This window comes from Colossoma macropomum, unplaced genomic scaffold, assembly GCF_904425465.1.
Source record: "Colossoma macropomum unplaced genomic scaffold, Colossoma_macropomum, whole genome shotgun sequence".
Taxonomy (NCBI): domain Eukaryota; kingdom Metazoa; phylum Chordata; class Actinopteri; order Characiformes; family Serrasalmidae; genus Colossoma; species Colossoma macropomum.
The window spans coordinates 4920792-4947386 of NW_023494786.1; the positions used below are offsets into that span (position 1 = coordinate 4920792).

A 26595-nucleotide genomic window follows, 5' to 3' on the forward strand; every position below is an offset into this window, starting at 1 on the left:
GTAAAATGTCTCACTTTCAACATGTGTTCCATGTTCTTTTTGTGAATAAAATATGGGTCTATGAGATTTGCAAATGTTTTTCTGTTTTTATTTATATTTATTTACATTTTACACAGCTTCCCAACTTTTTTGGAATTTGGGTTGTAAATAAAATGCTGAAAAAAAAAAGCTTAAAAAAATCTAATACATTTATGTTTATTATATTACATTACTGGCCAAACTTGGACTGTGGTTCTTGTGTTCACATGCAAAAAGAAAGAAATGGGATCTGATTACACATTGATGTTGTGGTTTTTAAACTGCCGTGCACTGTACTGCTGCCTAAAATGTGATGTACTGGTTGTTTCATTGTCTCACCTGTGATGTGATAACCTCTATGGATGCCATAAAGCGATCCGCAATGATGGATACACCCAGGAACAGGTACATAAGAGAGACGAAGTAGACGGCAGTGCGGGCGACCTTGTCTCCGAGCCCCGGGTTTTGAGGCTTCCAGACTGGCAGAATGATGCCAGGCTTACACTCCACCACATCGCTACAGCGCTTTGTCAAATTGGCATCAGTCGCAGAGGTGTTGGTGTATGGTTCCGGCACCATGGAGGGAGACATGGGCTCTTCCTCATGCTGGGATTCCGAAGTGCAAGATAGAGGGATGGAGAGAAGAAGGAAGAGGGAGAGGAGGGAGACAGCACAGCGAACAGAAGCAGAGAGTGCCATGGCCCTTCTCCTCTGGGAGCAGTAGGATGTGACAGAGGAGATGAAAGAAAAGGAGGAGATGCAAAAAGGAGAGGAATCTGCCACCTGGGGGGAGGAAGAGAGAGAGAGAGAGAGAGAGAGAGAGAGAGAGAGAGAGAGAGAGAGAGAGAGAGAGAGAGAGAGAGAGAGAGAGGAATAACAGCTACTCAATTAGAAACAGCATAGCACTTTTAACAAATTCTAAGTCATTAGCAAATTAATTCTCAGTTTACTTTCTCACAACTTTCAGCCTGATTTAGAACACATGCACACATTCTTGTTAACTAAACTACAGAATAAACTCAAGTTTATTTGCCATAACCATAGCCACACATCATTTTTCAAGATATGTTCAGTGTAAATCTCACAAATAGAAAAATCTCACAAAAAAAACACGATTTACGGAACAGACAGCTATGTAGATGACTTATACTGTTAAATTAAACAATGGGCTATAACAGTAGTGCAAACCTTTGCCCAGATCATGAATATGTGGTTGTGTGTCTTAAGATTAGAAATTCTTAAAATGACTGGAAGCACTTTTGAGGTTTTGCCAGTTTGTGAGATTATTGTCCCAGTGGGGGCAGGGGACACCTGTTCAACTCTCTAACACTTCTGTTTCTTCTTTATTGCCTTTAGAAAGGACACAAACACACAGACAGCATTCATTCTCTTAGAGCAATAGAATGGCATGGGTTCTTCAAACAATTAGACACTGTAAAGGCAGATTTACAGATCTTTAAAGATGCAGATTAAAGAATCGGCTTATGTGTAAGCATAGCTCACAGAGCCTTACAGAAGAGGCGATGCGAAACGTTTCCAAAATCCCAACAGCGTGTCATTCAAATCTGAGGTGAAGTGACTGGTGGAACAGGGAAGCAAAACTAAACACCACAAAAAGGCAAAAAGTACATAAGAAGATGGAGCAGTCTGAGGTTTAAAATTGATTGCTATTTTTAGATTTTTCTTTACATGCAAGCATGTCTGCCTGTGCGAACATCAGCGACTGTACATAATTGCATATTCACAAACTGAGTGTGATTCGGCCCTCAGCGTCCATTACCCTCTTTGTTTCACTTGTTTCCACATATTAGCAGAACTTTTCACAACCCCTCACACTCTCTCTGGCTGTGATCCCAAATGCTGACTGATTGACTCAGTAAGTGGAGACCTCCCAGTCCCAGTAATTCAAAAAACCAGACAAGAAGAAGCTTAAAAACTAAACTCTTATGGACTACCCTAATATTTATATCTTGTCATAATCTTTTTACGTAAGCTAAATGTACAAACTCTAAGAGAGCCTTAAACTATATATCTAAAACAGAGAGAGATTTAAAGAACATGTTTGGAGATCACAGACATCAGGTTGGCAAATGTTAAAATGTTGTTGAGCCATGCTTATCAGAGAAAACATACAGCGAGAGAGAGAGGCCTGCCCTGTCCGATGAGCAGAAGCATGCTCACATAGATATTCTCCACAGAGCCTGGGGCATTTCCATAGCGACCCTGTTGAATGATTGGTATGGTGATATATCACAAAGGAGTGTGTGTGTGTGTGTTTGTGTGTGTTTGTGTGTGGTGTTGTGTGTGTGTGGTGTGTGTGTGTGTGTGTGTGTGTGTATATATATATGTGTGTGTAAGAGAGAGAACGTAAGAGAGCAGGACAGAGAGAAATTGCGAGAAAGACAGACAATGAAGGGAGGCTTTTCAGGTGGGCAAAACTACAGATCAGAGGTAGGACAACCTACTCCAAGAGCGAGTCTTTGGGCAAGACTCCTAATGCTAAATCACTTTGGATAAGAATGTCTGCTAAACATGTGAAAGTTTATAATGACTGTAAAGTCAGATTTGGCTTTGTCATAGTTATGTAAAATTACCCTCTTATAAATATTAAAATATTATACTCATTGAAATTTAGATAGCAAAATTAGTCAAATAGTACAACAAACAATTATCAGTTACTGATATAAGTATCAGCCACAATAAAGTATTATCAGTAGTTGTATCAGCCCAGAAATACTATATCTGTGCATCCCTGATCAGATTCCTAAATATCAGAGAGATACAGAGAATTAGAGCAAAGAGACAGAGAGGGAGGGAGGGAGAGGGAGAGGAGAGAGAGAGAGAGAGAGAGGAGAGAGAGAGAGAGAGAGAGAGAGAGAGAGAGAGAGAGAGAGAGATATTTCATTACTGGAAATGCACCAGACACAGCGAACAATCTCTCTCTCCGACACACACGTACACGTGCGCACGCACACACACGCGCACACACACACACACACACACATACACACACGTTCTCTGCATCAGCAAATGTGCTCACATACCATAGGCAGTAGTGAGCAGAGACTGGAATATACTGATGCACCATTTCAGCGCAATTCATCTGTCCATAACAGTCATCATAATATGCTGCTATATTACATAACAGATGTTTCCACATTTTATCATATTCAACACTTAAACAACTAAAACATAAAACTTAATAAATAACAAAAACAAATTAAATTGATCAAAATCTGTGGTAAGATTTAAAATTACCACATAATTAAATTATACACTATTATTTTTTATTATTCATATTTGTTATGTAATGGCATCTATGGATTAGTGATGCATCATGTGCATTTCAAGGAATTCTGGGATGTACAGCAAGCTCAAAGAGATTCCATTCCACTTCAGTAAGCTTTATGTAGTATGAAGCTTTTCTGAAGGGCAGATAGGTGGGCACATATGACAGCCCTTTCCTTATTTGCACTGTACTGCACACACACACGTTTGTTTCACACAGGGATTCCCCCACCACCCCTATACAGGAGATAAAGGTAAAACGGCAAAACAGAAATCCCCCACATCCAGCCAGTAACCTGTGGTGTTAAGAGCAGCCCTGTGAAACGTAAACACCACCAACCTCCCTTTTTTCATCTCGTTCAAAAGACAATGGCCAGAGTGGAACACATGGCTTCTCTCGACATGCCTGACTGGAGCTTGTGATCTTCACCCCGGCTGTGAAAATCACCATCTAAATCACTCCATTAATACCCAATGTGTCTCTTCAGCTGAGCTCAAAAAACCAGCACAGATTTGCTCTGACAACCTTTTTTTAACTCTCAAAAGCAAATGGTTCTTTAGGCTCTCTACTGGAATATCCATGACAGAAAATGGCATTTTAGAACAAATGATAGTCATTTGAAGCAACATCATCACATTTGATAATACAGTAATTACAATGTGTCAGGAACAATATTTTGTGTGTTAATGCTTTACTGGATTTGGGCCTGCATGTTCTCTGCAGCCGGATCATGAACAGCAGGACTTAGACATGGGCCTGTTCCAGTATGACTTCACAGCGCCACACAAGAACAACAACAGCAACAAAAGACTCTTCCTAGCACAGTAGGAAGACTCTTTTGTTGTTGCTGTTGTATCAAGAATGATCTTTTATGTGTTAATGCTCTGCAGGATTTGGACCTGTATGTTCTCTGCAGTCTGACCATGAATAGCAGCACTTAAACATGTGCCTGTTCCTGTATGATGACTTCACAATGCGACAGCATGAACACTAACAAAAGACTTCCTAGCACAGTAATGAAACCAATCTAATATGGAACAAAAGACAGGCAGACACTAATTTAATTACAGGGACAGAACAGTTTAATTATAAGGACAGAAGGCATTTGCCTTTTTGATTTGTTGCAGTACATTTTTTTCAGTCCGGTTTAATCAGTTGGCAGTCAAAAAGAATTTCTCAGATGCATGTCATACAAACATGGGCCAATTCACGTCAACTGACACACACACACACACACCACACACACACACACACACACACAAAAATAAACATTAATATCATGGAAAACAGACAGACAATTTCATGAGTAGAGATGAAACGATATTAAAATTTCATATCACGATTATCATGACCAAAATTATCACGATTATCGGTATTATCGCGATACTGTTCAAATGTGTTGAAAAGTAAAATAAATAAAAAAATTAATACTGATATACAAACCGAAACTCGTTTCACCAACTTGTATATTAACACAAATAGAATTGGCAGCAATATGCACTTTTTGTTTGCATAAACATTAAAAAAATATAGTCAATACATTTGTTGTATTACTTTTGTATTACTTACAATACTTGTAATACTCTGTAAACAAAAGAATAGCAAATGTATTATTATTACTGTTATTATTATTATTATTATTATTATTATTACTGTTATTACTATTATTATTATTATTATTATTGTTGTTGTTGTTAATAATAATAACAATAACAATAATAACAATAATAATAATAATAATAATAATAATAATAACAACAACAACAACAACAACAACAACAACAACAACAACAAACAACAACAACTTGGGATTTCCCTGCATAGAGAATTAAATCTCGACCAACTCTGAGGTGGGTCTTAATGGAAAATTACTGCTTCTAAGAAGTTTTTCACTCAGGGGATTTCTGTCCTAACTGCAATTGCAGAATTATTGTGCCATTGTGGCGCTGTACCCCTAATCAATACAGTGCACCAGGAAAAGCAGCCAAAATCACAGAGGAATTGCGTGACTGTGCTGTGAGCTGCAGACAGTGTAGAACTCACACAGTGTGTCTTCACCTGTGGAGCTGCTTCTCTAAAAGCATTTTAAAACTAAAACATAACTTAAAATTAACATGCATCTGAGCTGCGGCAGAAACACTCCTAAAGTTTAATCTCTGAAACTCTGCTATGTAGTGCACTTCGTGGATCATGAAATAGCAAATCGTTCACCCAAAGAGTGCATGAAATGTTCGACTAAGTCATCTATAATCAACATTAACAATAGGTTACAAATTCCCTATTTAAAACTCAACTGCTTATTAATGATGATTGTGTTTGTTTGAAAAGTAGCGCACTATGCAGGAGACATTGAGTGATTCTCTTCTCAGAAAGTAAACACTGCAAGCGAGACGAGCTGTGCAGATTGAACTTTCGCAGCGTCTCGTTCCAGAGCTTGTGCGACTCTTAACTCAGAGCTCATTTTGGAGACACTGCTCAACAGAAATATTTGTTAAATGCTTTAGTTTCGATTCACAGTTGATTCACTGTTTTTTTTTTTTTTGACGCTAAAAGCTTCATTTTATATTATTAACAAACCATAAGCACAAGTTAAACCACACAAACCATGACATTTTTTCTATTTCGTTGTCCCCACAGACTTCTCCCCCTCCCCCTTCCCCTCTACACACACACACACACACACAGAGCTGCATCTGAGAGAGTGAATCTGCCTTGTTTGACTCTGTACAGCGAGTTTTAACAATACTTGAAAGTTCAAACGGTACTAGTAACCGCCATTAATTTTACCACGGTTTACCGTGAAACCGGTAACCGTTTCATCTCTATTCATGAGTATGACAAACATACTTTGCTAACTCATCAAAACCCAGTTCATCCATCTATAGTAAATATATTCTGCATATTTTATAGTAATCTACAGTAGGACACACACACACACACACACACACACACACACACACACACACACACACACACACACACACACTACCCAAGCTGTTTATCCTCCTGGGTTGGTCATATCATGGATTGAAAAATTCAAAATCTTCATTTTAATTCATGAAACCATGCAAATAGGTTTTTTTTAGTTATGAGTCTTAAATATCTGTAAAGATGCTTTGTGACAATACCTGTTGTAGAAAGCACTATATAAATACATTTTGACTATCTTAAATATTGAGTTCAACTGCTTACATAACATGCAAACTGAGTTGAAATATTAACTGGGTAAAAAAAATTACTTATTCTATGCATTTATTTGAAAGAGACAATCAACATCATTATTTCAAGATGTAAAACATGCCAGACTTAGCCATGGCTAATTTTCATATTTATTCCCTGTGAAGGTTTCATCTTTGAAATGTAATCTTTCAATCAGTTTTCAAAATGTAGGTGTTATTGTCTATCCCTCCATTTATTAAATAATTAATTTCTGCATGCAATATTTGATGATACATTGTGAAGCTTCATGACTAAAACTCCTTTTCAAGACTTTCTGACTATTTGTTTTCTAAAAAGAGACTAACCCCACTTCCTGCAAACTTTCTTCTAAATGTAAAGCTAAAAAAAAAAAAATTAATGAAAGATTGACAAATCTGCAAGTTTGTCATCAAAGCTAGAGCAGGACCTGCTGACTTCAATGGTTAGTTCTACTGACTGGACTGACAAAATAAATCTCTTTACTTGACTGTTATTTCCCAAGTGATAAGCTTCTGATCATAGACCAATGTACAGCCACCTTTGATTTCTCTGATGTGTTCAATGTGAAGAGAGAGAAAGAATATTCACTTATTACACAAATGTCAATAATTTCTGAAACAGCTCTTAAGGCCAACAAACATCAAAGGAGTATGCTATCTAAAAAGCATACTGCCAACTCTACCATATCGTTACGACAACTTCTAAGAAGCAAACAAACACACACACACACACACACACACACACACACACACACACACACACTTAATCCCATGCCTTCCAAAAATGGCATCACTAATGCCACCTCTATTTCTCTCTACTTTGCAAATTCTGCTTTTTAAAAAGCAATTTAATAAAACTTTAGATACTTCATTTCATATTTACAATTGTAAAACACTTCATTTGATTGGTTTAATGGCTTACTTACAACCCCTATCTCCTTACTTTTACTTCTTTGTATTTGGAAAAGGTTACAGCTGACTTTAGCCTTGGCACACATTTACTGTAGATGCCTTTACTTGGAATCGCTTCTTTGTGGGATCAGGCACTTAGGATGATTGCTGGAAGACCTCTTCTTTAAAAGCATAGAGGTCAACATCACTTTATGTTGTTATTACCATAATTGCATTTTACCACATATTAGCTTCAATATAAGGAGGGGACCAGCAAACTAAGAAAGGCTGATAAAACCAGGAAAACAGAAAATCATTACAAGATAATTTGCACATACTAAATATAGACAAGAAAGCAAGAGAAACACACAAACATACAGAGAGACTGAGACACACACACACACACACACACACACACACGGAGGTCCCACTGTAAACATCACGATTAAATTGAACGAGGAGATCAAACAGAATTAGCATTCTTAATTATTGCAGCGCTCTGACACAATTGTAAAGGCTCCTATTTTTAAGCAATCCTGCATAACCTGATTAACAAGTTCACATGAGCAATTATGGGCATATTCTCTCTATTTTAAACAAACTCCCATCTGCACTAATCCAGGGCCGCTTAAACTGTATCCCCAGGCAATATTTTGTCTCTGTTCTGAGAAAAACCGAGGCCACTGAATTGGCAGTGAGATGCATTTCAAACTCACAGCAACACTGTAGACCCATCATGCAAGGACTTCTTATTTTCTGTGTCTCTGCCCACTACTTCTGATTCAGGCCATGTTCTCCTTGACTCAACCCTGCAGTGAAAGCCAGCTGTAAGCGATGTCAGCAGATGTTAGCCAGTCACTGCACATAAGTGACACAGGTGTCTCAGTGTATGAATTGAAACCCTCAAGCTTAAAACCCATTGATTTCTACAGAAGGAATTTCAAACATTTCAACATTACCAAATGTTTATATTTCAAAAACAGTAGTAATAATAACCTTTAAACCTAACCTTAAAACCTGTAAAAAGGTTCTCCTGTATTACAATTCTGTAGATTTTGTCAGAGAGAACTAAGTCCAATATCAGAAAAAAAAAAACAATATCAACATGACACCTCTTTTTCGGGCCATTTTTTAGCTGAAGATTTCATGAGCAGAGGTGTGGTCTATGTGACATGCAAATATATTCCACATACCCTTTAGGAAACAATTTACTTATACGCTTAAAAATGCACAATGATACACATTCAGCAAACAAGAAAAACACCCAAACACCCAATACTGCAGTCATGGAAATTAAACTCTTCCTTGCTCCTTGTCAAACTGGCACACTAATTAAAAACAAAACCTATCTAATCTGTTATGCAAAAGTGAGTCACACAGGCATTACACTGAAATACTGCTTGGAACACTTCTACAATAAAAAAAACTAAACAAATGAGTGTGCTATTGCTAGGCTGGCTGTGCAAGGCATCAGGGGGCATCATTGCTCCTTAGCATCATGATGTACACCATAACATCAAAGTTCAGCAGAAAAGTGCCATTTCCCACAATACCGCAGCAATGAGAAAATCTCTGAGTGACACACTTGCTTGCATAGTTCTTCACACGTCCTCCACAGTTACTGTTAGCTGCCAAGAGCTATTTTAACTTGACTTTAATTATCCTGATAATGAGCATTAATAGAAGATTAAGCAGAAATATTTAATGTTAGAGATATGCTAATTAAAAAACATGTTCACATCTTATCAACATTAGTTATGTTGCCATGTGCTAGCCAGTGTAGTCTTGCTAATTATAGCACACCCACTGCTCCAGCTTAGACTGCACCACTGCCTTGAGGTTGAGTTGAATAACACGTACAAATAAAAGTTCCTAAATGGTTTTATAGGTTCTAGGGGAAAAACAAACAAAAAACATTTTTATATGTAGGTACCAATGCAACTTTTGCAATTTATTTTATTTTTTGCTTTTTTTTCCATGAAAACACAGCAGCGCAAAGCGTATTTTAAACCACAACCATCATGTTTCTGCAGTGCACCACTGACACTTGAACTGTGCTCCAGTTTTAATTGGTGTGGACTGTTACATTGGCTGTGCAAGTAACAGTAGACATTGAGTGTGCATGATGTGCAATTTTAAGCTTTGAGTTTATTCTTGCCACTTGCTGCAAATGGCATAGCCCCGAAGAAGCATGTTCAGTAATACACAGCATTAAATCAACCACCCCCTCTGGATTTCTGGTGGTGGCATCATATATTGCAGAGGTAATAATTATTATTATAATATAATAATATTTAATATAATATAATTTGCCACAGCAAAAGCCCTATTTAGAGGTTCTTTGAACTTTAAAAATGTTCACAGTACTTGCATATTTTATTTAAATAATGGTTTCAGAACCACTGAAAATTTCTCTAGGGAAAATTGTTCTTTTTTTGGATCACTCCCAAGAATCCAGAGTGCAGGTGCAGCAAACCAGGGAAACAAAAACTGACAGAGCATGGGGTTATTTACACTACTTTGGTAGAAGATCAGGGCAAATGTTCAGCCAGTATGAAAACTGTGCCCCTCAAATGGCTTTTGCTTTCAACCTGTCATTTAGCAAGTTTTTATCCAGAGCCTCTTCTGTATATGCTTAATGATGAGTTTTTTAAAGCATCTGCTTATTGAAATGAACTGTGCAAAGTAGATGGGTGATTCACATGCACAGATCAGGAGGTGCTGTCTCGTTACGGTGTTGGAAGACAGCATAAAATATTAATTTAATCTAGTATGAATAGAGGTTTGAATATTTTATATGTGGCACATAAAATGATTTTGATGAGGACATTTTCTCACTTGGCTATTGTTATACAGAAAAATACAGAAGGTCAGCTTCATACACATACAAAGGATGAGCATGGAGATCTGCGGCCATGAAAATAAGCATGACACACATTAGCGTTCTCAATCTCTCTCTGTTAATCAGTCAATCTCTTTCCAACTTAGCCCAGTAGAACCACTACTGTAGCCCTGTATATGCTTGCACCACCAGTGTAGCATATAAAGAGGCAGGGCAGGCCTCAGGGGGCTGTGCCAGCTCAATTAGACTGCCTATTAAAAAACTGTCTAGGATAGAAATTTTAGTTGGACTAAATGACTTATTTTACATGAAAATACAACACTAAGCTTGGAATGGAAAAAAACAAAACAGTTGTGAATTCGCAAAGAATGAAATGTTATTTTGCTCCCAGGCAACAGTGGTAGAAGCAGCAATGGCATAAACAATTGTAAGCATGCATCCTGAACTGACACATTCATGCACATGTGCTTGCATGGATCTTCATGGATCCTCGAGAGTTAGCTACAAAGAGCCTTGTTTTTACTAATCATAATGAAAATGAATACAACATTAAGTAGAAATATGTAATGTTAGATATACTAAATGAAAATAATTTAGGATATTGAACACATAAAACATTAGTGGGTGAAAAATATGTATGTAGGTAGTTAAGTTCTTTAGTTGCTATGTGCTAGGTAGGTTAGGATTGCTAGTCATAATACACACTTCAACTTAGATATCACCACTGCATGCATTCAAACACACATACACATGTTGGTCACTGTGGGCCAAAGGGGGCTGTGCCAGCTCAGTTAGACTTCTTGTCCAAAAAACTTGATGGCCTACATATTTTTTTATGGACTACATGAGATTTATTCTACATGAAAACACCATTCTTATACACTATATTGCCAAAAGTATGCACTTGTCTGCCTTCACACGCATGTGAACTTGAGTGACATCCCATTCTTAATCCATAGGGTTTAATGTGATGTTGGCCCGTCCTTTGCAGTTATAACAGCTTCAACTCTTCTGGGAAGGCTTTCCACAAGGTTTAGGAGTTTGTTTATGGGAATTTTTGAACCATTCTTCCAGAAGCACATTTGTGAGGTCGGACACTGATGTTGGACAAGAAGGCCTGGCTCACAGTCTCTGTTCTAATTCATCCCAAAGGTGTTCTATCGGGTTGAGGTCAGGACTCTGGTCACACCAAACTCGCTCAACCATGTCTTTATGGACCTTGCTTTGTTCACTAGTGCACAGTCATGTTGGAACAGGAAGGGACCGTCCCCAAACTGTTCCCACAAAGTTGGGAGCATGAAATTGTCCAAAATCTCTTGGTCTGCTGAAGCATTAAGAGTTCCTTTCACTGGAACTAAGGGGCCAAAACCAACTCCTGAAAAACAACCCCACACCACAATCCCCCCTCCACCAAACTTTACACTTGGCACAATGCAGTCAGACAAGTACCGTTCTCCTGGCAACCGCCAAACCCAGACACGTCCATCAGATTGCCGGACGGAGAAGCGTGATTCGTCACTCCAAAGAACACATCTCCACTGCTCTAGAGCCCAGTGGCGGCATGCTTTACACCACTGCATTTGACGCATTGCATTGCGCTTGGTGATGTAAGGCTTGGATGCAGCTGCTCGGCCATGGAAACCCATTCCATGAAGCTCTCTACAAACTGTTCTTGAGCTAATCTGAAGGCCAAATGAAGTTTAGAGGTCTGTAGCAATTGACTCTGCAGAAAGTTGGCGACCTCTGCGCAATATGCATCTCAGCATCCTCTGACCCCGCTCTGTCATTTTACGTGGCCTACCACTTCGTGGCTGAGTTGCTGTCGTTCCCAATCACTTCCACTTTGTTATAATACCACTGACAGTTGACTGTGGAATATTTAGTAGCGAGGAAATTTCAGGGTACCATGCTGGAATTCACTGAGCTCCTGAGAATGACCCATTCATTCAAAAACGTTTGTAGAAGCTGTCTGCATGCCTACATGCTTGGTTTTATATACCTGTGGCCATGGAAGTGATTGGAACACCTGAATTCAATGATTTGGATGGGTGAGTGAATACTTTTGGCAATATAGTGTATGTTGGAAAACTTATAGTTATGAATTTGCAAAGAACGAAATATTAACATGGTTCCAGCCAAAACCAAAGTATTTCTGAGCGTTCATCCCAAATTAAATCCAATATGCGACGATACAGAGAAAATGTACTTTTGTTTTGAAAGCTCTGCCTTAAGTACGCGAGTTCAATAAGACATGAGATGTCTTGTTTATAGAATAGCCAGTATTCGCCTTAACTAAGGCTAAAGCTGTGTTCACAGGTATTTTTCCTCAGCTATCAGTGCACATTTCACTTGTAAATTTACTTTTATTTCTTAAAATTGCTGCCACCAATTTCATCAGAGCTAAACACTTTTCAAAACAAAAAAATTTGAAGAAAAAAGAAAACTATTAAAACACTGTTGGTACCACTGTTACAGTCTACGCATCGTGTGAGGCTTTAATCTTCCCAAGAGCACACTTTTACAATCCAGAAATGCAATTATAGGCAAAGACAAAGGAAAAATATAATTTCATTACTAATAAATTCTGATTGGATGGTTAAAAAACAAAAACAATCAAACAAACTAGCAAAAAGAACACTCCCAGGTGTTCACATGATTGTTTGTGATTGGGTGACTAAAATAACCCCACACTATTATGTTTGGGTGATTGAAAAACATCCTCACCATCTTTTATTCAGAGATTTATATTTAAGTAAACAAGTTCCCACTCATCTGGCTTGTCTGGCTTAAAATTTGTTCGGGTGCTGAGTTTGTATATAAAATCTCCACTATTGCCCTGCATTTGTTTTAAAAATTAATTCCAGTGCAAGATGTATTTGTGTGTGCTTATTGCATCTGTTTCCTGCTATGACAAGACTGCACTAAAGTTCTACTGTTTTAGCTGTTGTGTACAAATATTTCAAAATTTCATATAATTCTATTGTTATTCAAACTTAAAGCCTAAACGCCTTTTGGAGAGCCATGCATGCACTTCCAAACTTATTGTAATTATGTTGACAGACTACATTTGGGTTAAGGTAACAAAGTGTGTATTTCTTTCTCCTTTTTATTTTGTTTCACACAGGTGCCGATTATGTTAAAAGAGTGACACAATATTGAGTGTAAGCCCTGTGTTAATTTCATGAGTCAAGGGGGCGTGCACTAGCCCTGCTCACAACCTCATTCCACATCCCCAGATCTCTCTGTATCACCAAATGGTTATCCCTCATAATGCACTTTAATTTAATATCCTCAACCAGATGGAAGTGGTTCAGATTCATCATTTTGACTTTGTGGGACAAGGAAGCTTCAGCACACAACACGAGTGTTGTAAAAGACAAATCAAGCAAAAAGAAGCAAAAACAACAGTCTGCACTATATTACTATGCTGTACCTGCACTGTTCAACAAAGTTGCTATAGTTCTAATATAGTTAACTGGCAAAAACACACACAGAGCTGTGTCTGAACTGAAGTATATTGTTGGGCAAAATTGTCTGACTGTCTTTTTGAGAGAGTCTCCCAGATTACACTGCTTGTGAATGTAATGGTCACTGTGAAGGAAACATCACAGTGTCCGCTGCTCAAATAAGCTTATTCTGTACTAAAATGCAAAAAATTGCATACGCACGCCTACAAACTTCTCTTTAATGATTCCTCTGATTCTTTCCCTAGCTCCTCCTACCTTCTGCATTCCAGAAACGACTTCCTTATTAGGCTAACTGGAAGATAATCAAAACAAAGAATATTAAAGCTGTGCCATCCATCCCAAGAAAATGTGATGTCTTTTATTTCTGGTCATGTTCTGAAAGCTGATGAGAGATTTATAACATATGTGCTTCATAAGCACAACTCGCATCCACTTGCTTGCCCACCACCTTCTTTTGCATAGACTCTCTCTCTCTCTCTCTTTCTCTCTCTCTCACACTTAGTTAAGTCTCTCTGTGGAAACTCATTCAGGAAAACAGCATACATCATTGTTGTGCTCTACAGTTGTTAACCAAGAGGAGGCTGAAAAAACTTTCAAACTTGAATTTAGAGGTCTGCATAGATAGGGGTTCATTTTCAGTGTCACATGCAGGAGCAGGCAATTAACCATTACAGTGTGGGTGAGAGCAGGGCAACACATATGTTCAGAGAAATCCAGCAAATTAACAAATAGCTAAAATAAATTTGATAACTTCATGCATCGGTCCCGTGCAGACCTCGCAGGAGGGATGGATGGCCAGTGCTCTTTGACCAGGGCAGGCAGGAAGCACTAAGCCTTTAGTTTGCAGTGTAAAGAAACACAGCAAAAACAGACTCTCACACTATGTTGCAGTGCATGCTGGGAACTGTAGTGCATCTCAGAGTGAAACGGGCTAGTAAGAATACATAATTAAAATAATATTGTGGGCCAAATTTGTCAAAAGCAGGGCTTGTGTTTGACACATGGGCCCTAGAGGAGAGAAAGTTCTTCCCTATGGCCAGGAAACCAGAAAAAGGTAATAAATAATATTAAATATGTACACAATGTTTCATTCATTTTTACTTAAAAACTGAGCTATTATGGAGCCTTTAAAAGTGGTTAGGCTACGGTAGAGCAAATTCTCCACTGTCACTGCTGTGTGATTTACTGAGTAAAATTTGTAGTATTTTCTGTACAGTTTAAGTGTCCTGGTGGTTAGTCATGAATTATGAAATCTCCAGTCTAATGACAGAAAACATCTTGGTTCTTTAAAATATGTATAGCGTGTGAACATGGCTTTCGAACCTGCTTGCAGTAGGGAGCGCTGTTATCACACAAGTCGCCATAAATCTGCACCAGAAGAAGCTCATGATTGCATGTGTTTGCTATAATGTCTATTATAGCGACAAGTGAAGTTGTTTTCAAAAGACGCTGGGTAACTCAGTATTATATTATTTTATATGCGTACAGCTAATGACAAAAAAAAAAAACATACACACTAAAAATAGTAATGTTAGTATGTCAAAGCTGCAGCGAAATGTGCGCATTTGTTTGGGACGGTGGTGGGGTTATAATTGATAAATCACAATTTTTTAAAATATCATGCTCACTGAACATAACTGAACTTTGAAACACACTGGGTGATGTGATATCCTAAACTCATACTAGATTTATTGTGCCTAGCACAGGTAAGATTGTTAGATGACAAACGCAGCTGTGCTGGTTAAATATTCTCAGTACTGCAGGTAGATATCACGCTTGTACAAAAAGCCGCCTAGAGTACAAAAGACGTCATCAGACCACAGGTTTCAAACGTCAGAAAAAGAGACTTCAGGTCTCTGGAAAAAAACATTTGAATAAAAATCTCTCCCCACTGTCGTACATCAGAAGAAACTGGCCATTTCAAATGGTCTCAGGCAAAATTATTTAGAAGAAAAAAGGTAACAGACCAAACTAACCAGCTACAAACTCTTTGACATTAGTTTCACAGCAATATTTAAAGATGACAAAATTCTACAACCACAGGTTTTACTGGACTGTGCCTGTTTATTTATTTGACAAAGATTAAGCCTCAAGATTGTCAGCAAATTAACAACACAATATGATACAATGACAAAACACACAATGTGTAAAATTTCTGGTCAATGTTTACCATAAAATCTATCCTAAAAACCATAGTAATAATGAATAAATAAACCATTTTGGGAGAATGATAATGACATTATCAACAAGGCAAGTTAATAAATACAAGAATAATAAAAACATTAATGATAGGCAATCCCAGTCCCACAGAATAACCAACCAATAACATTTTTAAGCAATAAGAGACAAGTCAGACAAGACCAAAAGGGTCAAATTAAGGGCAGTTGTTAAAGAAAGCTGCATTATCGTTCTTCCATTATAGACCACTTTAGTCAAGGATAGACTTAAGAACAGATTTAAATCCTATCACTCAAAGAATTTCAGGAGGTGCTCCAAGACACATTGTAGCCAGATGTTACACAAGTGTCAGTCACTCCAAGCCACATTTGATGATAAACAAAAAAATTCAAAACCTACCATTCACTATGTCGCACATACAACCCATATATGGTCCTGGATGCACACTGCCTTGCACATCTCAATGTTTTCCCTGCTCCCAGCACTAATCAACTCATTAAGAGCCCCCGACAAGTGGGTGAGTGTGTCCAGAACCAGGGTTGGGAAACACTGTGTTATTCAATTTATTACCTCATAATGCATATCATCCATGAACATAATGATTAATACAATAGGCTAATACAATTAGTCTAAACAACTGAAAAAACGTAAATGCCATGTAGAGTTGCGATATTCAAGGAGGCAACCACCTTTTACATAGAACAGAAAAAAGCTGAAATCACAAACAACACAGGCAAGTTGTTATGTCATGAGCTGATCTGCACAAAGTGCTAAAACAGCAATCAGATTTTACTCCAACTAACCGCAGACATATTTGACTTCTGAGTATAAATCCATGCGATCAAAATGCTAAAAGTATACAACCCAGATGCAAGTCCAAATTTCATATAGGGAGTAAGGATCCATTTGGGACTCCATACCCAGCAAACATATAACATTGTCACAATATTGTCTACTTTCTTATAACATTGTCAAAAGGTGGTGCTGTTTACATTGTCTGAACAAGGTTGTCACAATGCTGTCACAACCTCTTTATTAAGCAACAATGCCACATTGTAATACGACTACCTATTGGCAACTTAGCAAAATTCCATGGAGTTCCATGCACAACATAATGAAGGATTCTAGGAGGTTGTGACAATGTACTGACAACATTACCACAACGCCAACGTTGTCACAACTTCCTAGGATATTGTCCAGGTAATAAAACGCAATGTACGGTAGCTACGAAGCCTCTCGACCACTATGTGACATCATAACCCAAGTGAAAGAGCTAAAGTACATAGCTGTGTTATGTATGCTTTTTCATCTAGCTTTGTATCTAGACCCTTCTCCATAAGGCAACAATGACAAGGAGTTGTTGTGCAGTAAACTGCACCAACTGCAGATAAGATGGTTGGAGAACATTTAATATCCCGAGAGGACTCTTTGCCAAAAACCACAGAAGATTATGGATCCAGGCCATCAAAAGGACGGATTGGGGTCTCGATGGTCCCAAAGGCAGCGAAAGTCTGTAAAGCGCCCACTTCGCATTCATTTTCTAATAAATACATTCACTGGCTTTTTCATCTAGAACATGCAATAACCACCGAAACTTAGTGTGTTTCTTGTTTTTTTTGCTTGAAGATAGGCTGAGTAGTTATTCCTTGGGGAACTGAAGACTTCGGCCATGAGGCTGATAAGGAAAGGTCAGGGTGAAGCCTTATCCTAGCTCTGGAACATTTTATTATATACTGTCTGTACATGTTGTTTGTGCCAACACCTGCTTAGGCCAGGAGCGGGAGATATATAAACCCTGTGTCTTTGTGAATAAAGTGAAGTCTGTTAAACTGCATTTCTCTTGTGCATGTTTCACAGACTCCTGAAGCTTTGTTCTGCATGAGACGTCCCAGCTTGTAGTAGCTTTGTAGTTTTAATGCATCAAAACCACAACTGTAGTGTATCGCTGGTAGCATTTTCTGACACGCTGATTCAGATGAGACTGAAGTCAGCATCCTATTCGCCAGCGTCTTGTTTGAATTTTCCCGTTCCACATTAAATGGTGTAACTGCTGCACCATTTAAGGAGTAACACAAAAATTAAAACAAGAAACTGGCAAATAAGCTGAATTCAGCTTTGTGTAATTTAGGCTATCAAAATATCCTGTCTGCAGTTTTGTGTGGAGCTCTCCTTACAAACAAGTGCTACAGCAGGACATTTCAACAAGATAACTTGGCACAATTCGTCAGAACACTGGTATGTTTCTGTTTGCTAACATTAGTTAGTTATATAAGAAGAAAGTCAGCACTGTGTGATTCATATAAATAATAGCTAAACTAAGTAATATTGGGTATGTTCAGCAGGTCATAGCCTAACTAACTGGCCAACTAAATAGTCTGTCTACTTAGCTTAGCCACACTAATGGTACCATCATTCCCCTGATATTGTCAAATAAAGGGAGGATAGATAGGTTCAACAAACCACAAAAGGCAAGTTGGGTTCGAAATTCATTGGACAAGTCAGCAAGTCATAAAAATTTGGATAGCTCCTATTAGCTAAATATTTAGTGAAAAGCAAACTTTGTGGGGCTTTCATAAAGACCTGATAACTAGCCAATACTGATAGTCAACTACTGTCAGCTTTAGTTTTACATACTATCATTTTACACAATGTTATATTAATATGCAAAAGAAAGACAAACAGATCCAGCTCTGAAATGGCATACTTGCCATAACAAGAATTTACAAACAATTTGAAATCAATGTTGAATCATGTTACAATCTTTTGACTGGCTAAGTTAAGAGTGGTTTTGCCTTCAGGCGGCGTACACCCAGTAATGTTTGTAAACCGGACACCTGTCTATAGGTTATTATTCTTATGGTACCCACACTATTTAAACAGTATTTTGAATACAAATTAGTCTTCTTAAGAGTGAAAAAACACATAGTGTAGTCAACTAACCTGGTTATTTCATTATGGGTAGCTCAAGATGGCTGTTTACAAAAGACAAAAAGCTGATCCCAGCTTGGTGCAGGAGTGATTTTTCATCTGCTATACGGTTCCTCTCTGCAGTGGTATGATTTTTCTGCACTGGCCAGTACAGCACAGAGAGTAATGGAGGAGGACAGGTGCATCTAGCTCAGATAACGTACCTTTACCTTTTTTTGTCCTTCCATCCTCCCCTTAAGCCCTCCTTGCTTTCGTTCGAGGACACTCACCTGGTCCAGTCTGCTCTCTCTCTCTCTTTCTTTTTTCTTCACTCTCATGGCACATGACCACACCCATTTTTTGTCAGTCTCTCCTTGTTCATAATTATTATGTCCAAAGAAGGTCTCCATCTCTCAATCTATCAATCAATCTTTCTGTCTCCTACTCTTCATACTGATCTGGTTCTCTGTATGTTGATTCTAAGAAAATTTATATTACATGAAGGATTCTAAAGTTCTTTAGACTTTTATTCTTTTTTTAAGAACCATCTATTAAAAGGTTCTTTAGGGAATCAAAAGTGGTTCTTCTCTGGCACTGCTCTAAAGAACCTTTTTTGGTGCCTTTTTTTTAGGAGGGAGTGGAGGAATAGAGGAGGAAAATAGGAAAGGAGAAGACAGAGATACACATTGGAGAAGGATTTGAAAAAATGTTGCCCTTTGCAACACTTTTCCAAGAGTTCCCACACACACTCTTGAAAATAAAGGTGCCAGAAATGGTTCTTTGGAGCAATGCCACTGAAGAACCACTTTTGGTCTCCAAAAGAACCATTTTAAATTAGTGCTTTCAATTGAGTTTTTTTTTTAAGGAACAATACACTGAAATGTTCTTCATGAAACCAAAAGTGGTTCTTCAATGGTACTGCTCCAAAGAACTTTTTATGGTACATTTATTTTTAAGAGTGTACACAAATACAAACACACTAATGACTTGCAAATCACATCCACTCATTAACGCCTGGATACATGGCTAAGGGAAGCTGTTAATGAGGATGCTATGGCCATCTAGCCGTTTGCACTATGGTTGGCTAACATAACCTTCTGGCCTCACACAGGCTGCAGGCTTACATATGCCCTCTTTATTTCACCATTTCCCATGTGTGTCTCAAACACACTACAAAACACTGCACACAAAAGTAACTTTTCTACACCACTGCAGAACATCAAATAAACATAGTAAGACCACGCTGACTACACACGATCTCACACATTATATAAAGGCATAAGCAATGCATAAAAACATGCATACACTTAAGCCTTTCACAATTACTACATAATTTTCTAAATGCAAATTATTTGAGATAATCGCAATTATTAAAGCTGACAGCAATAATGTTCCCCAGTCATAGGATTCCACAAACATATCATGCTGCAATAAACGAAATGTGAATTGGGCATATTGGGCTGAGGCAAATAAATGTAAATAAAAGAGGGCAGTAAATGCAATCATTGAGACATCATGGGGTTATGAAAATAAAAACCTTCTAATGTATATGTAGCTAATTCTACAGTTTGTAGCATGCTGGCAGAATTAAATGTTTTTTGCTCATATTTTCACTCTTGTGATGATTATAGAACTTTGCTTGATTACACTTTTTTTTTTTTGCTGGGCTTGGCAGCTGTGGCCGTCGGACTGAAGGCTCTGCCATCTCTGTAAGCTAGACTATGGAATGCTATCCCCAAGCCCTCAATGTCTGTTTTGCCTTCTTCTTCTTTAAAAAATATTAACTAAAATCATATGAACTTACTTTTTCTCAACTTTTATCTTCCTCCTAGTTCTTTTCACCTTTTTGCCCTTTCCATTTTGCTGTAAAGTAAATATACTTCCATATGAGTGTGAGTGTGTGCTACAAGAATTCTGACTCAGTTGGACTGAGCAGGTTGAAAAATAAATTAGTTCATAATAAATTAAAAGTTATCGGTTCAAATGAATATGTTGTTTATGTTCACCCAAAATTCGGTTCTGTGCTATAATCTTAGGCTATTTGAGGAAATGATGTATGTAGAGCCATTTATCTGGTTAGCAAGCATTATTTTGTTAAAGAAACACTAACACAAGAATAAATACAAATAAGTAAACAATGTTTGTCTGTGTTAACCATTTCTAAACCTCCCCTCAAGGAATCCTACTATTTACCATGTAAAGCCTAGCTCAGCTGACCAGTTATTCATAAAATAAAATCACGTGTGCTGGTGATGGAATTTAACAAATTTATGTAATGGTTGGAGTGTACCAAGAATTCAGGAACCAAACCTTGGTTCTTCTACCTGTATTCTTTAAACCAAGACATATATATATATATATATATATATATTTGTTTGTATTTATTTTAATGTTATATAGAGTTTTTGTCCTGTTTCTTTCATAGCACAGAAACAGAAACATGCACACAATCTCCTTCTATTAATAACATACCTACATGAATGTGTTTTCCTCTTTGCTGTCCTATGCTGATCATTTTGAGCATGATTTCTCTCCCATTCTGTCAGCACCACTATCAGGCATGAGAGAGCACAATTATAATGACTCTCTTTAACCTTTTCCACAAATACCACAAAACCACTGACCCAAAGCAATTAATCCACAGCTGCCTAGGAACACATGGCTGTGGTGAGCCACGCTATCCTATAAACAGAGTGATGAAACCCTGGTGATTAATAGAGGGAGAGAGATAGAGAGAGAGTCAGTCAGTGATTCATCTGAGCCAACAACACTTAAACAAACACAAACGTTAGTTTAAATGGGTAGTTTCTGCTTAAGATATTTTGAGTATGTGGGTTAGAGTTAGTTGGGCATGTGCCACATTCACGATGAAATAAGTAGTATAGTAAGGCGAGACGCTAGTATTTAGCTTGGTATCTGGTCGGGTAGATTGTGAAGTTTGTGGATTAATTGTTTTTATATCAAAATTTTAATTTGAAAGAGTGGCACTTTCGAATTAAAGGAAGTGCAATTTTACATATATCCTACATGGCTCAGCGTTGTCTCAACAAGTTTTAAGAAAATTTAAGGAAATTTTAACCACATAAAAGAAAAGCTTTTGTGTTTGAGCCTGTGAAGTGAAGTCTGGCAAGCTACATTTAGCTTCAAGCCTCAAGGCCAATAAAATGAACAAGCTGTTCTTGGACTCCTGGCCACAGACAGCTGCGGCACTGGGGATCTCCTGACAAAAGGGTGAATACTTCAATGGTTGTGCCACTCAAACGACCTCATCTTTACTAGCAACACAGTCAAAAATTATGAACTAGTTTCACCCTTGTTATAGCCAATCAAAATACTGACAATAGATGATCAAGTTTAAAAAGCAATATAAGGCTGTTTCAGGACTCAGAACTGGCCTATAACTCTGCATAGGCTTTCTCTCTTTGTGCCTGAACCTGTGTGTGTTCGTGTAACACAGTCCCAAAGCAGCCAACAGTTTCCACTGCTCACTGTTATGAAAATACTATGTTCACTAAAACAGTGCATAACTACTACAGATTTTTAAAATATAAAAAATACAACCTCCACCCTGAAACAACCAAACATGGGTGTTTATTATGCTCAAATTATTATAAAGTCCAGAACATTTATAATAATTTTTTATTATTTTCAACAGTTGCAGTCCCCAGCACCCCCACTCACTGTATCCCTGTCTACTCCCGTTTCTCCTCATTTATTTTGGAAAATAAATTTGGAAAAAATATAAATTACCTTTTTAAAATGTGGCACTGCTCTTTTGGTTGCATTGCGTCTGTTTCAACCTGTTCACAAACTTTAGAAAAGCTAAAGATTGTGAAATATGTAGTTTATTTTAATGTAATCAAACATTGTGATGTTATATTTTTACCATAGTGTCCACCCTTACATGCTAGCAAATAAATATACTTCCATATGTTGAGCTGCAGGGGCAGCAGAAAAGAAAATCCATGAGTATTCATTTAGCATTCAGTTCCCATCTCCATGGTAATTTCTTAACAAGTCAAGTTCTTTAAAGCAGGGAGCCATTGCATGAAAGCTTTCAGTCCATATGAGATAATTAATGACATACATTTGAACTTGACTGGATCTGAGGCTCTCAACAGGGGGCTTGGTATGGTGTTGTGTAATATATGAGGTTAAGTGAAACCTTTCTCATGTGCAGAAAAAATAAAGCAGAGTACACAGAGACCGGTCTTGCAGTAATAGCCGGAACACTGCTTTCTAAACAGCTGGTTAATGTTTTGATTGAAAGAGGCTTACTGAACTTCTCCACTGAAATAAAGCTGTTTCAGCTAAAACAAATTCCACTGTGACAAACAACAAGAAGTTGTTTGGTGAAAAACTTAATTTACACAAGCACACAATGTTGTCAATTAGCCATAACATGTTTGGGATCCAAATTTCAGTTTTTAGTTTGGAACTAAAGCTGAGAGGCTAACTTCGCTAACAAACACTAGAACTCAACAGTCAACCAAAAAGCCTAATTTTTTTCTGTAAAAATATGAATATAAACGTGTATCATGGCATCCCTAGTTCACTGTGTCCTGAACCACATCGGCAAGTCTGTGTGACCTTAAGACCTGGACGCGGTTTGAACAGGACAACAGAAGTTTTTGTGATGTATTTTTGGAAAAGATCTGGGCCTGGATTCACAAAAGTGTCTTAAGAAAGAAAATCTTCTTAAATGTGTTTTTTCTTAACTTCATTTTTAAGAAAAAAGTTACAAGAAATTTGTATTCTTCAAATAACTTCTTAAAAAAATCTCATTTCCTTTTCTTAACTATTTTCTTTCAAAGAATTCTAAAACAAGTGGTATTCTTTAACAATATTGTTAGTAATTTTTTTTTTTTAACCTTACGAGAGCCTCACGCTTGTCTTAGGCTGACATCCGTACTCCCCGAAGCACGCCGGAGTGCCATCGAAGAGGAGGTTAAACGCATGCTGTCAGCCAGTATTATAGAACCCTCCAACAGCCCGTGGTCCAGCCCCATCGTCATGGTCCCAAAGCCCGATGGGACGTGGAGATTCTGTAATGACGTCAGAAAACTCAACAAGGTCTCCCAATTCGACTTGTACCCACTCCCTCGGGTAGACGATCTCACTGACCAATTGGGCAAAGCCCGGTTTATCTCCACTTTGGACCTTACCAAAGGCTATTGGCAGGTGGCGCTCACGCCTCAGACTGAGGCCCACTACTTGGGGTATCATATTGGTAGAGGACTGTCTGTTAAAACCCCAAGACAAAAAAGTGGCTGCCATCCTGAACTGTCCGCGACCGCAAACCAAAACAGAGGTATGTGCCTTTCTGGGCTTGGCTGGGTACTATCGGAGATTTGTCCCTAACTTCTTCACTATAGCCTCCCCTCTTTCAGACCTCACCATAAAGGGACAACCCGACCGGGTGAAATGGACGGCGGAGGCGGAGGCATCATTCTGGCAACTAAAGCACTGCCTGACAACGGAGCCCGTCCTACGGAACCCGGATTTTAACAGGCCTTTCATCCTGCAGACGGATGCATCAGAGCGGGGCCTCGGGGTGGTTCTAGCACAAGACTTCGACAGGGAAGAGCATCCTGTACTGTACATCAGCCGTAAGCTCAACTCCAGCAGCCACGTGGCCACCACTGAGTTCACCACCTGCGCTGGCTCACCTCGGCGGATCCGGCCCCATAAAAAGCACCCGCCAGAGGATCAGCCGGTGAGTGGCTTCCATTCCAGTGGCGGTGGCTGAACTAACACCTCTTGTTTTCATTTCTTCTTTGTTCCGTCTCTCTCGACTTTCCTAGGGGACTAAACCTGCCGGGCTCCCTGGGCTGACTTGCCTGAGACTAAACTGTCGTTCCCCGCAGCAGTAAAGAGAGAGCTGACAGCATTTAAAGAGACTGAATACCCTCCCTGGAGGGATCTTTGATTTGGTTTAATTTTTTTGAGAGTTATAATAAAATCAGCCCAGTGCCGCCCTGAACTGAATTTTTCGTTAAATCGTGTCGTCCCTCTCGGCAAACGCCCCACAGTATAAATGAAAGCATTTGATGCTATCATTGTTAAATTGAGCATTTTAAGTTAACATTTAGTTAAAAGAACAAAGTGAGTTCAGAAGATCTGCTGCTTTTTAACTTCATTCATTCACCTTCTAAATCACAGTCATCCTTAACACCAAAGGTTAATCACTCAATATAATCATCATTAAACAGTAAACAGGTAATGTCAACATTAATTGCCAACTCAAGAGCAGACACAAGGCATGGGGAAAATTTTGTCAGTTCACCTTATTGTTGTAAAACATCACTTCCTTGAGACTCCTATAGGTATTATTGCTATTTTTAAGAATTTGTTTTTGCAATTTGAGTATTATATATGAGATACTGTATATAGGATGCAAAGCAGTTTATATTGTAATAATTGTAGGCAAGGCCCTGTGAGACCATTTTTGTCAGTGTTGTTTTCAGTGTTCTTTTTAGCTTGTTTCATTCCAAAAAATTCCTTTTCCAATTTACTAAACATATTGTTCTATATATAGTTCAGTACTCTCTCACTCCATTCTTTCTCTCCAATTCTGTATTTGTATTCCTCTCTCTCTCTCCCCTCTGAAAACGGGTGTATGAGGAGGGAATGTCAGGTAAGGTGGATCAATAAGAAGCTTCATGGTGCTTAGTGACAGTGAGCTTCCCCTCACCTCAGCCCCACGAACAACGGTCTGGCAGGTCCAAACACAGCCAGCTCCAGAGAGATGACAGCCACAAAGCCCCTTGTTAATGAGCAATAGATTTCCTCTCTACATCTGACAGCTAGCAACCTCCCCCATCCCTCACTTATTGAGGGAATGGAAGGAAGGGGAGAGAGTTAGCAAACAGGCAAACAAAAGAATGGGCAATGAGAGAGAGAAAAAGAGAGAGAGAGAGAATAAATGAGTATACAGACCGAGAGTCAGAATAAGAATGAAAGATACCGAAATGTAATTGAATGTGAGACAAACAGGGACAGGTAGGGTCTCCTGACAGGCAAAGCTGCATGAAGATGGGAGGGAAGCATCTTCATGCTATTAGTGCAAATGTGTGAGCCTCAGTATGACACAGAGAGAGAGAACTTGCATCCTTACAAACATACTCTCTCTCTTTTATTGATCCACCCGACCTGGCATCCTTCCATATTACAAAGTTTTAGTTAAACTGACCTATTTACTGTGTTCTCCCACTACACACTAACGAGGGCCATGTCATCTTTTACAATTAACTTCAGTTATCTCATATATACTTGGCATTGCAGAAATAATACAGGAGCTCTAAGGTTGGTTCCACTGACATACCTGATAAGCTCAGTGAATGCAAACATTAAACGACTAAAGCCCTGAAAAGTGTATCTCAGTCTCTCCCCATAGACAAACAGTGGTTTATCTTGAAGACTTGAGGTCCTGGTTTAATAATGTAAGTAATTATGTGCTACTGTTTATGGTTAATTAAAAACTATTTAATGAATGTGGAATTCATTTCCTTTTTAATACATGTATGAACACATAATACTAAAAGCTGAGCAAACTCAAGTTTATTTATATATAGTTGATGCACAGAATTTTCATTCAAAATACAAAATACTGTTAAAGCTATTTAACTATATGCTAAGATATTAACTGTTCTTATTGTTTCTCAGTGCTTCTTAAATCATGAATCTGCTAAAAGGGCAAAATAATTGCAGCTGCTGTGACTGCCTGAAAGGCACGCATCCACTTTCAGTAGAAAGCAAATGGTGTTTTAAAATTACGAACAACGTCCGATCCTCATCACCACCTAA

The 26595-nt window shown here is 38.3% G+C and overlaps 1 protein-coding gene across 2 annotated transcripts in view; it reads right to left on the reverse strand.

Moving 5' to 3' along the window:
* Window positions 1-26595, reverse strand: part of slc8a2b (solute carrier family 8 member 2b) — a 124571-nt gene that overhangs the window by 44904 nt on the left and 53072 nt on the right. Inside the window, exon 2 of one of the 2 annotated variants that reach the window (XM_036558405.1) lies at window positions 358-801. In XM_036558405.1, the coding sequence (XP_036414298.1) occupies window positions 358-717 (360 nt within the window). In that variant the 5' untranslated portion in view covers window positions 718-801. Of the gene's footprint in view, window positions 1-357; window positions 879-26595 lie in introns of those variants that run through there. The other variant, XM_036558414.1, reaches the window with a different exon arrangement.